Consider the following 13,437-nt stretch of genomic DNA (forward strand, 5'->3'; position numbering starts at 1 on the left):
TTTTTTTTCACCAAACTGAATATATTTTATAGATTTTTTTGGGTGGGGGGCTTTTAGCCTTTATTTGATAGAGACATTGTAGACAGACAGGAAAGTAGGGAGAGAGAAAAGGGAAGACATGCAGCAAAGGGCTGCGGGTCAGACTAAAACCCAGGCCTACTGCTCTCTAGCCATATGGTGTATAGTGCCCTGCTCACCCACTGAGCTACACCATCACCCTTCAGTTGTGTATTTTTAAAGTCAGAAATTCAACGATCAGAGTGGCTGCTGCTTCATTCCCTCACACACACACCCTCATGTTTCTCAAGGATTTACCTACCCAGGCTCTCAGTTCGACCTGAATTAGGCATGTCTTTAGAATCATTATTATATTGCCTTACTCTCATCCTTTTGGCTAAACTTAAACAATATATATTTAACTGATTATATTCTGATCAGTAGTAAGCATAATTAATTACAACATTTACCATTATTTTTCTTGTTCAAAAGTATAGTGACACAGTTCTTATCTTAATCCCAGACATGAATATAAAAGGCAGATGATGGATCATGTCTACACACACAAAATGTGTAGATGTTTGAACAGACATCCTTAGACTACATTTCTCTGTTAACATATTGTTCAAACTCATATTTTAATTTATCTTTTTGATTAAGAATAAAGAAAAAGGATACTATTGGCAAAAGAACACAAATAACAGAGTGCTTAAATCACATATAAGTCCGGATGTTGAGCCTCTCAGTTAACTTCTGGCTGAAGTGGAGTCGTGAAATTTCAGCCTGCATGATACACCCTGTTGGCCAGTCTGGTCTTTAAGTGATCACGTATGAACCCTGCTTCCCGGTCCAAACCTCTCTGCATTTATTAAGGCTGTTGTGTTTTTAACATGTTTTAATGCTTTGTATCAGTTCTATTTAATCTGAACAAGCCCCTAAAAAAGTCAGTGATCACTGTCGGCCTCTCTCGGTTTTTATTACTACTGTTACCACCATTTTAAAGCTCAGTTTTTAAACCCTTACCATGTAACTACAGCCCAGCCCATGCAGCAGTATATGGATTATCTCAGTTGTTCTGACTGAAGTTTGGTCTGTTTACAGCATCCTGCCATGGGATTGCATTTGTCCCTAACCTTCAGGAACCCTCACGTTAACTTTTATCGAGGGGGAAAAAGTTAGCGTTCATCCTCCAGCTTCACTGCGTTTATGTTATGCTAACACAGCTGTGTCACTAGCGATCAGGTAGCACATCATTATATACCAACTAGCCCAACTTCAGTAACCCTACAAACGTCACTGCTGTTTAGTTTTCTGTCTTCATTTATGTTGGAAGTGATAGCAGAGCTGTACGTTTAAATTTTTTCCGAAATCTCTCAGTCAGAACATGCTATATCATGCTTAGGTGGAAGCTAGCGAGCTAACTTCCTGCTAACTTCTAACTCAATTAAATTTCATAAATTCTGTTTTCCTGGATGCCTGGATGTTAAACTTAATTGTTACACCTGGTACAGCTGATCACTGATTAAAGATGAAAGAATTTAGACAGTTTGTAACTTTAAGTGATGCCGCAGTGTTAGTTTGACTTTGGGACCTGAAGCGGAGTTTGGACCCGGAAACGGCTAATGACGTCAGACTTAAAGACCGGATAGCACAGGAGGGAGTCGCTGTTAAGCCAGGCTCTGACTGTTCCTGTATGGAAATTTCATTCTTGATGATCCATATGTTTGATTTAGCAAAGATTTTACATTGCAGACCCTTCCTGCTGCAACCCTCCCCATTTATCTGGGTTTGGGACCAACACTAGGAGGACACTGGTTTGGCCTCACCCTGTCACATACACGTGCCCTGGTGGCTGGGTTAGTTGCTGCCACTAATTATTTTCTTTATAGTATACTTAAAGTTTGACATAGCTTCTTTCCTAATGATAAGTGGACTTGTTCTTATATAGTGCTTTTCTACTCTGCTTGAGCAATCAAAGTGCTTTATACAACATGCCTCATTTAGCCATTCATATAAGCACTTTTTTCTATGCCTAAGTGCTTTCTATCTAACATTCATGCTCCGATAAATTCATTGGAGAGCAACTTAAGGTTTAGTGTCTTGTGCAAGAAGACTTAAGAGCAGCCAGGGATCAAACCAGTAGCCATAGAAGATAATTAGTAGCTGACTTACTCTACCTCCTGGCCTACAGCCACTATTATATACAGTATATACAATATATAATATTAAGAAAAGCAAAAAATTTCATATCATTTCATGCAGTCTTTTGAAAATCTTATATCAAGTGCTGTGTTGAGTGTTATACAGCACTTATCAACCCCAGTGTCAAAGAAAAGCTGGAACACTATATGAAATATAAATAAAAACAGAATGCAGTTATTATTAAACCTCAACTTTATTCAATCAGTCACTGAAAACACATCAAGTATTTAAAGTAGGAGGAACATTTTGCAGCTAATTACGTTAATGAACAGGTCACATGATTGGGTATAAATAGTATCTTAGAGAGGCAGAGTTTCTCAGAAAGAAAGATATCAGAGGTTTGCAAAAATACAAATCAAAAACAAAAACTTGTAAAATTGTATGACAATTTCAGAATAATGTTCTTCAGTGTAAAATTGCAAAGAGCTTAAATATCTCATTATTTACAGTAAATTTTGTTAAAAGTTTCAAAAAATATTGAGAAGCCTCTGTGCACAAGAACCTGAAATCAGTATTGGATGATCATCATCCTCAGACTGACAGACATTTACAAAAATCACTATTAGTGAATACAGTTCACAGTACATTGCAAAAATGCAGGTTAAAGCTCTATCATGAAGAAAAGAGACCACATGTGAATGTATTCCAGAAATATTACTATCTTCTCTGGACCACAGCTCAATTAAAATAAACTAAGCCAAAGTGGAAAACTGTTCTCTGGTCAGATGAATCAAAACTGAAAATCTGAAGTTTGCATCCTCCAGACTAAAGGGGAGCAGGACCATCTGACTTCTGATCTGGGCTGACTTTAAAAAAGCCCATCTCTCTGATGGTATGGAGCTGCATTACTGGCTATGTAATTGGCAGCTTGCATACCTGGGAAGGAAAGGTACCATCAGTATTGAAAAGTATGTACAGTCTTGAATTGCAGCTACTACAACACCATGGCTTTGTAGAGGAAGAGTCCAGGTGCTGAACTGGCCTAGCTGCAGTCCAGAGCTTTTACCAATACAAAGCATTTGGTGTGCCATAAATGAAAAAAAAATATGACAAAGATGACCCAGGACTGTTGAGCACCTACAATCAGGCAAGAATGAGACAATATTGCTCTCTCAAAAGTCCAGCAGCTGTTCTCCTCAGTTCCCAGATATTTACATACAGTTAGAACCCACAGGCATGCTACCCAACTCTGAGATGTGTTGCTGTCATTAAATTAAAAATCTAAAAATGTTTTCTTGTTGCATTGTCAATAAAATGTGGCTTTAAGATTTGCAGATCATTTCATTCTGTTTGATTTACATTTTACATTACATTTTTTTTTTCAAAATTGGGTTTTATTTATTTTGTATATTTGTATTATATTCACAGAAATTGAAACAAACTTTAAAGGCAGCCAGCTACTGCTAATCAAATATACTTGATTACATGATCATCAGAAAGTGTAACTGCCTTAACCAGACTTTGGCTGGTCTGGGGCAAAAAATCTGCAAATTTTCTGGCCCACCAGGTGTTATATGAAAAGCTAAACAGCCTTTGAATGAAAACAAACGCTGTTGTTACAGTGATGTACACTGTCTTGTTGGTATATATATATGATTTCTATAAAATTTTACATCAGAGGACCACTTTGGTTGTAAGATTGAGATAATTATTTATTAAAAGCTAGACGAGAATAAGAAAGAAAAGTATTTCTTTGTGCCCCCCTTTCCCTGTTAATGCCCTACCTGGCCCCCTGGCAAAACTTTGCTAGACCCGCCCCTGCACAGTTACCAGCTGTCAGCTACTTAGAAAAGGATCCTGGTGTTATTTGTCTCTCAGTTCATAACTTCAACTCATTCATGTCACCTAAAAGGTAAACCTGTTTCTCCATCAACTGTTCAGCTCTGATGATTCAGTAAGGACATCTCCTGGTTTCATCTTCATGTTGTTGCTGTTGTTTAGCGCAACATCCGCTGGTTTCCTCTTTCTGGCTCAAAGTGGGCGATAAACAAACAAGAGAGATGGGACTTGCGACAGAAAAGCTGATCAGCTGATCATTGATCAGTTTCATGATTGAAGTAGCAACAGGAGAGGAAGGGGAAGAGAATGAGAGAAGAAGAAGCAGCTGTGCAGCGTAAAGACACAGAATAACTCCAGCTTTGTGTGCTTGTTTCATTTTAGCTGAAGTACAGGACAAATCGCGTTCCTTTTGACCTCAGTACCATTTTCTGTTTGTCTGTGATAAGATTGCTTTCAGAGCCGTTGCACAAGCAATGGGGAGGGTGCATTTGACCTCCTCAGCGGTAATTGGTCCAGCCCAGAGTCGATCATGACCAATTGGCCAATCCACCACCTTTCATTGTTTATACCGTTACAAAAAACAAAAACAAAACCCCCCCAAAACATCGGCCTATAAAAACGAAAAATCAGCCCACTGGGTGGCCAGTCCAGCTGTGCATCAGGCTAAGTTAGACTCATATTAGCAGTCAGTGGGCTGCATACAGCACACCCCTATTTTGCTACACAAGGAAATAAGGTTACCTGGAGGTGAAGTGGAGAGAGTGGTAAATATGTAAGAAAGAAGCTGTTTAAAGCAAAAACGAAGTGAAAGAAACTTAAAATAGTGTCCGAGGTCCAAGGAGCAAGCCAGAAAAAAAGGCTGCTTTTCAGAATGTGTCCACAGGAGTAGTGACCACTTAAAAATAAATAAACAAACCAAAAAGTAAGGCTCCAGCTCCATATTGCTGAATATTGTTTCCCCTGAGACACTCTGCCTCAAGTAAATGGACTGGTTCTTGTGTAATGCTTTTCTGCGTTCAAAGTGCTTATTAAAATGTTGAAGCCATTATAATTGTCATTGTAATTCTGAGGGTTTTGTGGCATACAATGTTTTGGGAAATCAATAATAACAATTAGTAGTCGTAGCAGAAGCATTCATTTCAGCCTTGTGATTAAATTCTAAAAGACAACCAGGTTATCATTTGTTCACATACATGGTCTGAAGGACTTCTGAACTTGTGTAAAAAACATTCAGACACACGAGTTGCACACAGATTTGCTCATATGTGTACCAGCCAAGCGGGCAAATGGTAAAGGTAAGGTCAAGCTAAGTAGCAGAATTCTGATTATGCTCAAAAACAATGCCACCTAGGTTTGAAAGAGCCTATAGGAGCCCAAAGACAGACATTGGGGCAAAGAAATTTTTCCCCACAAATAAAAACACAAGTATAAATAAGTACCTCTGTACCTGAAATAGTAATAGGAACAAGAGTGATAAAAATTGTTAAATATTACCGTAAAAAAGAAAAAAAAAAGCCTATGGGGGGATATTCTAAAATCTCAATAAAACAGTCAAAAAGCAAGGCATTACCACACAATCTATGCTCTGTCCACGTCTAGTCCAGCAGCTGTTTCAAAGCCCAGCTCCTTCTTGTTTCGCAACAGCTGAATGCACAGCTGTCTAACAGTCTTTCCTTAACTTCAGCAGCTCCCTCCTAATGCTACATCCAGGTCTGGACCCCCTGGGGGGCTCTAGGACAAAGACACTGGTTCAGTGACAGTCCGGCTGCCACAACTCTAAAGCCAATACAGCCAATAGCACACCCCGGTACCCCAACAATAGTTGTTATATAAGAAAGATTGGTTGTTGTAATCAGCCATATCAGCTAGTATTGGACCCTTGATCAACAATGTCCAGCAGGCAGTACCAGCGATAGCACAATTCTACATGCCTCAGTTAGTATGTTAAATATTAAAGTTTAAAGAAATAGGAGGCTTAAAAGGGTTTCCAGGAGAAAGCACGTTCTCTTAAAAAAGGCTATGTTAGCAGCTGTACAGTATTACCTGTGAATAAAGGATTGAAAAATGAAATTAGGCATATAAGTGGGGAACTCAAAGGGTTTGGTGAGTGCAACAAAAAAAGATTCAAGTAGTCCAGTGCCTGTGAAGTACAGTGGCGGATTCCTCTCAGTACTCTGGTTAACTGGTGATTCTAACCCTGTCTATGCAGCTTTAAGTTACGTGTCATTGATGAAAATGTGGCTAACGTGTTTTTGTTCTTATACAGATGAAATTCACGGATGCGATGCGCTCCAAAGCTCGTCTGTCTATCACAGGATCGACCAGCGAGAATGGTCGTGTTCCAGTGGCTTACCTCCGTCCTGGATTACCCATGAGTCTCAGCATGACTGATCTCTCCTGACTACATCCAAGCCAGTGCCTTACAGCTAGAAAGACTGGACAGATGTCTACCCACCACTTGGCTGTCAGGCTTCAGCAAAGACCTGCCCATCAACGAAGAGAGTCACTTGACCATCAGTGAGAAGAATGGCTGTTCATATACAAATTCATGAAAAGCAATCAAGCACAGTGGACAGTTTTCTAATCAAATACACATCATTGTTTAATGGATTTTTTCCCCCTCTTGTACAGACAACAAGAAACAATGATGCTAACGCAATAACCATATTAATCAGGAATGTGATCAGGAGTTATAAAAGCAGACTGATGGAATGAAATATCACATCCATAAAATATTAGTAATTGTGGTAGCATATTGCTATTGTTCCTATTTTTTCTCCTTATTTTTCCCTGAAAATCCCTAATGAGTGGAAACTTTTACCAGATTAAGGGATGCATGGACTGGCAACCACAGGTACACAGTATAAACACTTCTACAACACAACACTACAAAAACATACAAATTTTATGCAGGGATGGGCTGAAATGGGTTAAAAAAGTACCTGAGCAAGGTGTGATACCGAAAGCATCAACAAATGCAATCTGAGAAAGTGAATATTCCTGGCTCAAACTGGCCACTCATCAGTATTACGATTAAAATGAAGCAATTACTAATGTTTATAATGCATTTCATGAAATGTTGTCCACTCCAAGATATGTTAAATAATTAAACAAAATTCCCCAAATATTTAATGTTTAATCCAATTAAAAATTTTAATTGGATTCTTGGTAACATGAATATTTTATAGTTTTTGCAGAATTACTGTAAATATGTTTACATTTTCCTCTTGTTCATTGGGCAATAGCTTAACAGTGATTTATGTTTGACTGTGTGACACACAGCTCTAAACGTTTAATGATCAGCATATGAAATTATAAAATAGACATAATAAATCATGTTGAATCAGTTAAATATATTTTAACACCTTGTGTAAACAGCACATTGGCAGTTTTTACATTCCTCGTTTTTCATGCTGTACTGTTAACTACAGGATCATAAATTTAGCCATAGCCAGATTTAACCATTATTATATACACAAAATAGAGTTAGGAAAACTAGATGGAGATTCAACCCTGGTTATGGACAAATCACACGGTGTGGTTAGTAAGGGAAGTTTTACTTGTTGGTGATAAGAAAGAAAAATGTATGTTAGCAGAAGCAAACTCCAATGCAAGGTGTCCCAGCAAGTTAAAGACTGAGATAGGTGGTATACACTCAGAACTGGGTCAAATAAAGGGAAAACACACACAAACATAGGCTTGAATTAAAATCAGCTAAGTGAAGGTGAATTAAAACGATCAAAAACTGCAGGTCAGATTGAGTTTTAGAGCAAAGTTCTGTGAAGCATCAGCCCCAGGTTAGCTTCAGTGCTTATCTAAATATTATTGGTTTTATCCATAAATAAATACACAGAAAATAGCAACTTTAAGTGTGTGCAGTTATTTAATATACTGGTATCCTTACTGAATATGGACACTAACAGGGACTAAAAAATACACATACAAGTCGCATAAATTGTGTAGCTGTTTGGCAGCTATTGGCAGTCATTTGTCATGAAGACACTGAAGGGGTACTTTGATCATTTTTTGTTGCACTTCCACAAAGTGAAGATATTTAAAATTCCTTAATAAGCTCTAAAAACAGAAACACACATTCATAAGGCATTCAATAGGGCTATTTCATGAATCCCAATTAATTGGTAACACCCTACACATGTCAGTATGCTTTGTTTGTAATATAATAATTTTTTTAACCTCCTAGGACCTGGCGTCCACATATGTGGACATCACATTTTGGGTTATTTAGACTAAAATACTCAATTTTGCTCTACAAGGGCCTGATATCCACTTACAAGGACATCATACTGCTACTGTTCTATCAAAATTTTAAATGAATATCCTCATATGTGGCTCTTATTTTTTTCTTAAAAACAAAAATACGGTAAAAAAAAATAATCTGGTAATTCTTTGTTTTTACATTCATCGGCCCCCAATCAGCCCAAATATCAAAGAGAAATTAAAAAAGCATGCCGTGGAAGAGTTCGGGTCTTAGGAGGTTAAAACTGATCTGAAACCAGTTAAAAACCAGTTTTTATTCTTCTTTTCTTGTAGAAACCACTCTTTTTTTCACAGATCTTTCTTGGTAATTTGGTTTTGCATGGCATCTATGACTGTATATTCACCATTTGAACTGCTGATAAGTAAAAATTGAAAGGCACAATAAAGTGCAACCCACTGGCAGCAAAATAGGCTAATGTTACTCATATCAGTGCTATATTATAAACAATCACTTTCTGTTGGCTGCTGTAGTGTAGTAAATTATCTATTATCTAGATCTAGAATTTAAAAATTGCATTTAATTTTAAAGACACGCTCTATTTTCTTTAAAGAAAAAAAGACTATCAGACAAATAAATAATTTATTCAAAACAGAATCAGAACGTTTGCATTCAAAGATCTAAACAAAAAATGTGTGTCTAAATTACATCTTGCTCTCACCCTATGGCAGTTGGGATAGGCTCCCCCCCCCCCCCCCCCCCCCCCCCCCCCGAACTGGAAAAGCGGAAGAAAACGGACGAGTGGATGAAAGCTTTTATTTAGAGCCCCAGATACTGTTTTCAGTGGACTAAATTTGCTCCCTTTAATTATATGGTTCTGTAAATATTTAGAATATATGACAAGTATATGTTCCCATCCCTCTTTCTAGGTCAGCACATCACAACTGCAGCATAAACACAAACACACCTTATACATTGACATATATTTTCACATTTGCATGTGCACCTGCATAGTATTCTCATAACAGTTCTGAAGTCAATTGGATGATGTGCCAAACAGACTGAGACCCAATCAGAGTTCTTTATGCTCAGTCAATGGCAGCTGCTGATACTGAAACCTGAGCCAGTAGGAGTTCTCACTGCTGTGAACTGGACAAAAAAAAGAAACTGTGAAGAAAAACTTTTTGTTTTAATAAATATACTGCACTAAAGGATGCCAACAAAGACGATGGAAGAGGATGGAGTGAAGAAAGTTTGCATGTCACTTTAAGTTTTTCCTTTGATGAAATTTTCAGTCTGAAGCTTTGTGACTGGCTGCATTTAGTGTTTAATAATAATACTAATAAGAATACTATTAGCGATATTAATTGCAGTATTATTGTGATTCTTGTTATGTATAGTGTATGCTTTTAAGAACTCTGGTATGCTATTTTTTTCACAAGAGAGCTGATGTTTGTGCTGCTGGTTAGAAGCTAGCTGGTTAGCTTAAAATCTTCTTATACGATATGAAAAATGCCCAAACTGTGATAAACACAGGGTTGTTGAAGATATAAAGGCATCTGCTTCCATTTCTTCTTATGAACTCGTATCATTTTCACCTTAAGCACATGTTAATTTTCATTATATTCTCATGGTGTTACAGTCAAATGAACAAGTAACAGCAAAATAAAACGCATCCTTCACTGATGGAAATGTGAAAATGATCACTCTTAACGTTACCTCTGGTATAACTTCATTTTCTATTAAATGTAAGTAAGCTGCTTTTTAACAGAACAGATTATTGCCTGGGCTAATTTCATTCGAGGTGTAAATTATGTCCAACATAGTCCCTTCCGTTTTGTATACTGCTTATATTTCATATAAACATGTATTGAGTTCTTGAGGTCTTCATTATCTGACTATTTTCGGTATATATTAAACATGCTTGCCCTTGAAATGTCACAATAAAAACAGACAAAGGCATTAAGGACACACTTAATATAGCAGTTTCTTGAAGAAGTTTTGTCTCTGTTTTCATCATATTGACCTTTTGTGGCCATATAAATTATGACTTGACTGTGAAAATTAAATTAAAATGCTGTCTAAGGTGAGATAAACTGATGGGTGAGGAAAGGCTATAACTAAACCTAGATTTGAAGTAATGCTATTTATGAAGTAATGCTATTATCCCAATGGTTGGTTACCATAATCATACCTATGTTTATGCCTAGCCTATAAACAGACCTTACATAATTTTCACACAACCTTAATTATTGATGATTATTATAAAGAACTGCTCATAATGTTGGCAAAAAGCAATGCAGACAACTGCAGCACCTAACTATACCCAGCAACTGAATGCAAAAGTTAAAATATACTTTTCTAACTACACTAGACGTGATATTTTGTGACATTCTTTAGATTTTTTTTTTTTTTTTGAAAAACCTGGTAAAAACAGAGATTAAAGTTACAGAGTTGCGATAAACGATATTCAGAAAACTATTCTTCCATCTTTCTCTACTGTCGAATCACTGCTGCCATAAATAGTGTTCCCCGAAAACCCTTATTTATGTGATCATTTCTTAATAATGTTTAACTTTACAGTAATGGATTACACAGCAGTGGGGAACACATTTCATTATAAGAAATGTCTTTCAGAAAGTGTTGTAACTAAATTTAAGGATATAATTCTTCTACTTCTACTCGCTTCAATACTATGTGCCAAAACAGTATAGAGCAGCTACCTAAACTCTACTCCCAGAGAAGTAGATTATTCTTTTAACAGTTTTATATCCTCATGCGTGCGGATTGTGTATCACTTTAACCATAACTAGTAATGATGTCATGAATTTCTCCACAAATAAAATTTAACAGTTAGTGAAAAAAATTATTCATAATCATCTCACAGATATATAATTATGTACAGCAGTTTCTTATGTTATCTACTTCCAGCATACTGCAGTCAGGATTGTGGAGGACTGCATGGGAGCATGTCTCACGTGGGTGAAAACCCCTCGCCCCCCTCTTTCTGACTAAGACGTGTACCCAGATGGACACATTTGCAGGACTATAAATCCCGCTGAGCAATTCTCCATATGAGACACATAGATGTCATTGAACTGGAGCCCTGGGAGAAACATCGCCACTTTCAGGGATTTATTTAAATTAATTAATTTAATGGGGTGGCTGTAACTCAGAAGATAAAGCAAGTCATCTGCCAGTTGGAGGGAGATGACTTGCTGGGGCAGAAAATAGTTTATCTTAATGTCTTTGTTTTTTATCTGTGGATAGATAATCCAAGTAGTCTGGGCTTGAAAAAAGGTGGAAAAAACCCCAAAACCAGATACTAAATTTTTCATTCTCTCAGACTGAAACTTCCAACATCAACAATCACTTCCTCCAAACGATCAACGTGTCTAATAGATCCCATTCATTCAAGACTGCTCAAAGAAGTCCTAGTATTCATGTTTTGATGTTAAACATGATTATTTCTATTAATGGGCTTAAGTATCACAGTTGGCAATAATCAAACCATTAATTAAAAAGTCATTACTTGACCCAGCTGTCTTTGTTGTCTTTGCTGTCTCTGACAGTGGACTCATCTCTGTGCTTGTCCTGCCAGACCTCAGTGCAGTGTTTGACACTGCTGACCATAATATTTCACTAAAGAGATTATGCATGGCATAGTAATTAAAGCTACTGTCTAATGTAACCCAGTATGTTCATATAAATGGGGAGTCTTCCTCACACACTGGAATGGAGAGAATTAAAAATGAGTACATCAGAGAAAGCTCAAAGTCTGACAGGCGAGGTTGTGACAGTTTGGACATGTGCAGGGGAGTGAAAGTGGATATATTAAACAATGGATAATGAAGATAGTCCTGCCAGGCAGGAGGTAAAGACGTAGTGAAAGAGGAGATGCAGAGGGTTGGTGTCACAGAGAGGGATGCTGAGAGAGGGTGAGATGGAGGCAGATATCACAGGCCTGCAAAAAAAAAATTCAGCTGCATGGGATATTTGCATACAGTTTTTTTTTTTTTTTGCAAAACTTGAAGAGTTTTCATTTAAAAAGCACAGCAGCAATGAAAAAATTCAATATTTTATTACAATTTTTGGTTGCAGACCTGTGTAATGTGCTGTGGCAACCTCTGAAGGGAGCTGCAAAAAGATGATGAAGAATCCATCCATCCAAATCAGGGTCAGTTATTTGAAGTGCTAGCTAGCATTAGAAGGGGCAATGCACAAAGTCCAAAAAAACAAAAACAAAGCAAAACTCAGATGTAGGGATTGTAGAAGTGATGTAGAAGCGGTAAAGAGAGTTTCTCAGTCAGAGAAGCTGAAACAGAAAGCAACCTCTTGTGAAGGACCTACCAAAATAAAGAAAGATGCTTTGGTTATGAGCAAGAAGGATTTTGTGTTAGTTGTGGTGGATGTAATAAACTGCACAACTCAAATAGACAAGAAAACTGAACAAATCCCAAATTGTGAAGGCTGCAGACAAATACCTGGGAATCATGAGTCCAGAATGGGAGAGAGCTGAGGAAATGATAAGTGGTACGAATCCTAGCTCAAAGTTGTGGGGTAGTTCATTATAGTCATTTTATTTCTCGATTACAAAAAAATGACATGTAATATGTATCCAGGAAATATGGTTAAAACAGTGGAAAAGTGAAACTTACACATGGATATACGGTTATTAGGAATGGTAGTAAGGATGGTAAAGGGGAAGGAGTGGTCACATTTGTGGAAACTGGAATAAGGTACAGATTAGTCAGTCCAGTGCTAGTAGGATTTTATGGATAGAGTGGGGCTATTGTGTATTAATAATGGCAAAGGAACTTGATTTAATAGTCTGTATGTACCTTGGTGGCATGAGGAGTGTAAGTAAAGCGGTAAAGAACAGAAAAAGAGCTTATAGACAGCTGAAAAATTACCACTCAATAAAAGCATTGATTCACTACAAGAGCGAAGAATTAAAAGGTCTACAAAGCATACATATTGGAGGCAATACTGTAATAGTATAGGCAGAGAGACATGGTTAGTGGACATTTGGGGTGTGGTGAGGAGGACAAACAAGCTACCAAACAGTGGGGACAGAGGACAGAATAGCGATTAATAATATAGACAAGGCAAAGCTCAATATTCAAATGTTTGTAAAGATTCATAGTTCCGGCAATTTATCAGATATTCCTAAACAGTGCAGGAATGAGACGCTGGCAAAGAATCTTAGATGCAGGGTAAATGTAAAAAGAAATGAATTCAGA

At 37.3% G+C, this 13,437-nt stretch overlaps 1 protein-coding gene across 4 annotated transcripts in view; it reads left to right on the forward strand.

The window, feature by feature from the left end:
• LOC134628869 (glutamate receptor 2-like) overlaps nt 1–8,941 on the forward strand; it is a 114,640-nt gene extending 105,699 nt beyond the window's left edge. For 2 of the 4 annotated variants that reach the window (XM_063475665.1, XM_063475666.1), the window contains exon 19: nt 6,245–8,941. In XM_063475665.1, the coding sequence (XP_063331735.1) occupies nt 6,245–6,379 (135 nt within the window). In that variant the 3' untranslated portion in view covers nt 6,380–8,941. The remainder of the gene's footprint in view (nt 1–6,244) is intronic. The other 2 variants (XM_063475663.1, XM_063475664.1) reach the window with 1 other exon arrangement.
• The last annotated feature ends 4,496 nt before the right edge of the window (nt 8,942–13,437 follow it).

This window comes from Pelmatolapia mariae, linkage group LG6 (genome assembly GCF_036321145.2).
Source record: "Pelmatolapia mariae isolate MD_Pm_ZW linkage group LG6, Pm_UMD_F_2, whole genome shotgun sequence".
Taxonomy (NCBI): Eukaryota; Metazoa; Chordata; class Actinopteri; order Cichliformes; family Cichlidae; genus Pelmatolapia; species Pelmatolapia mariae.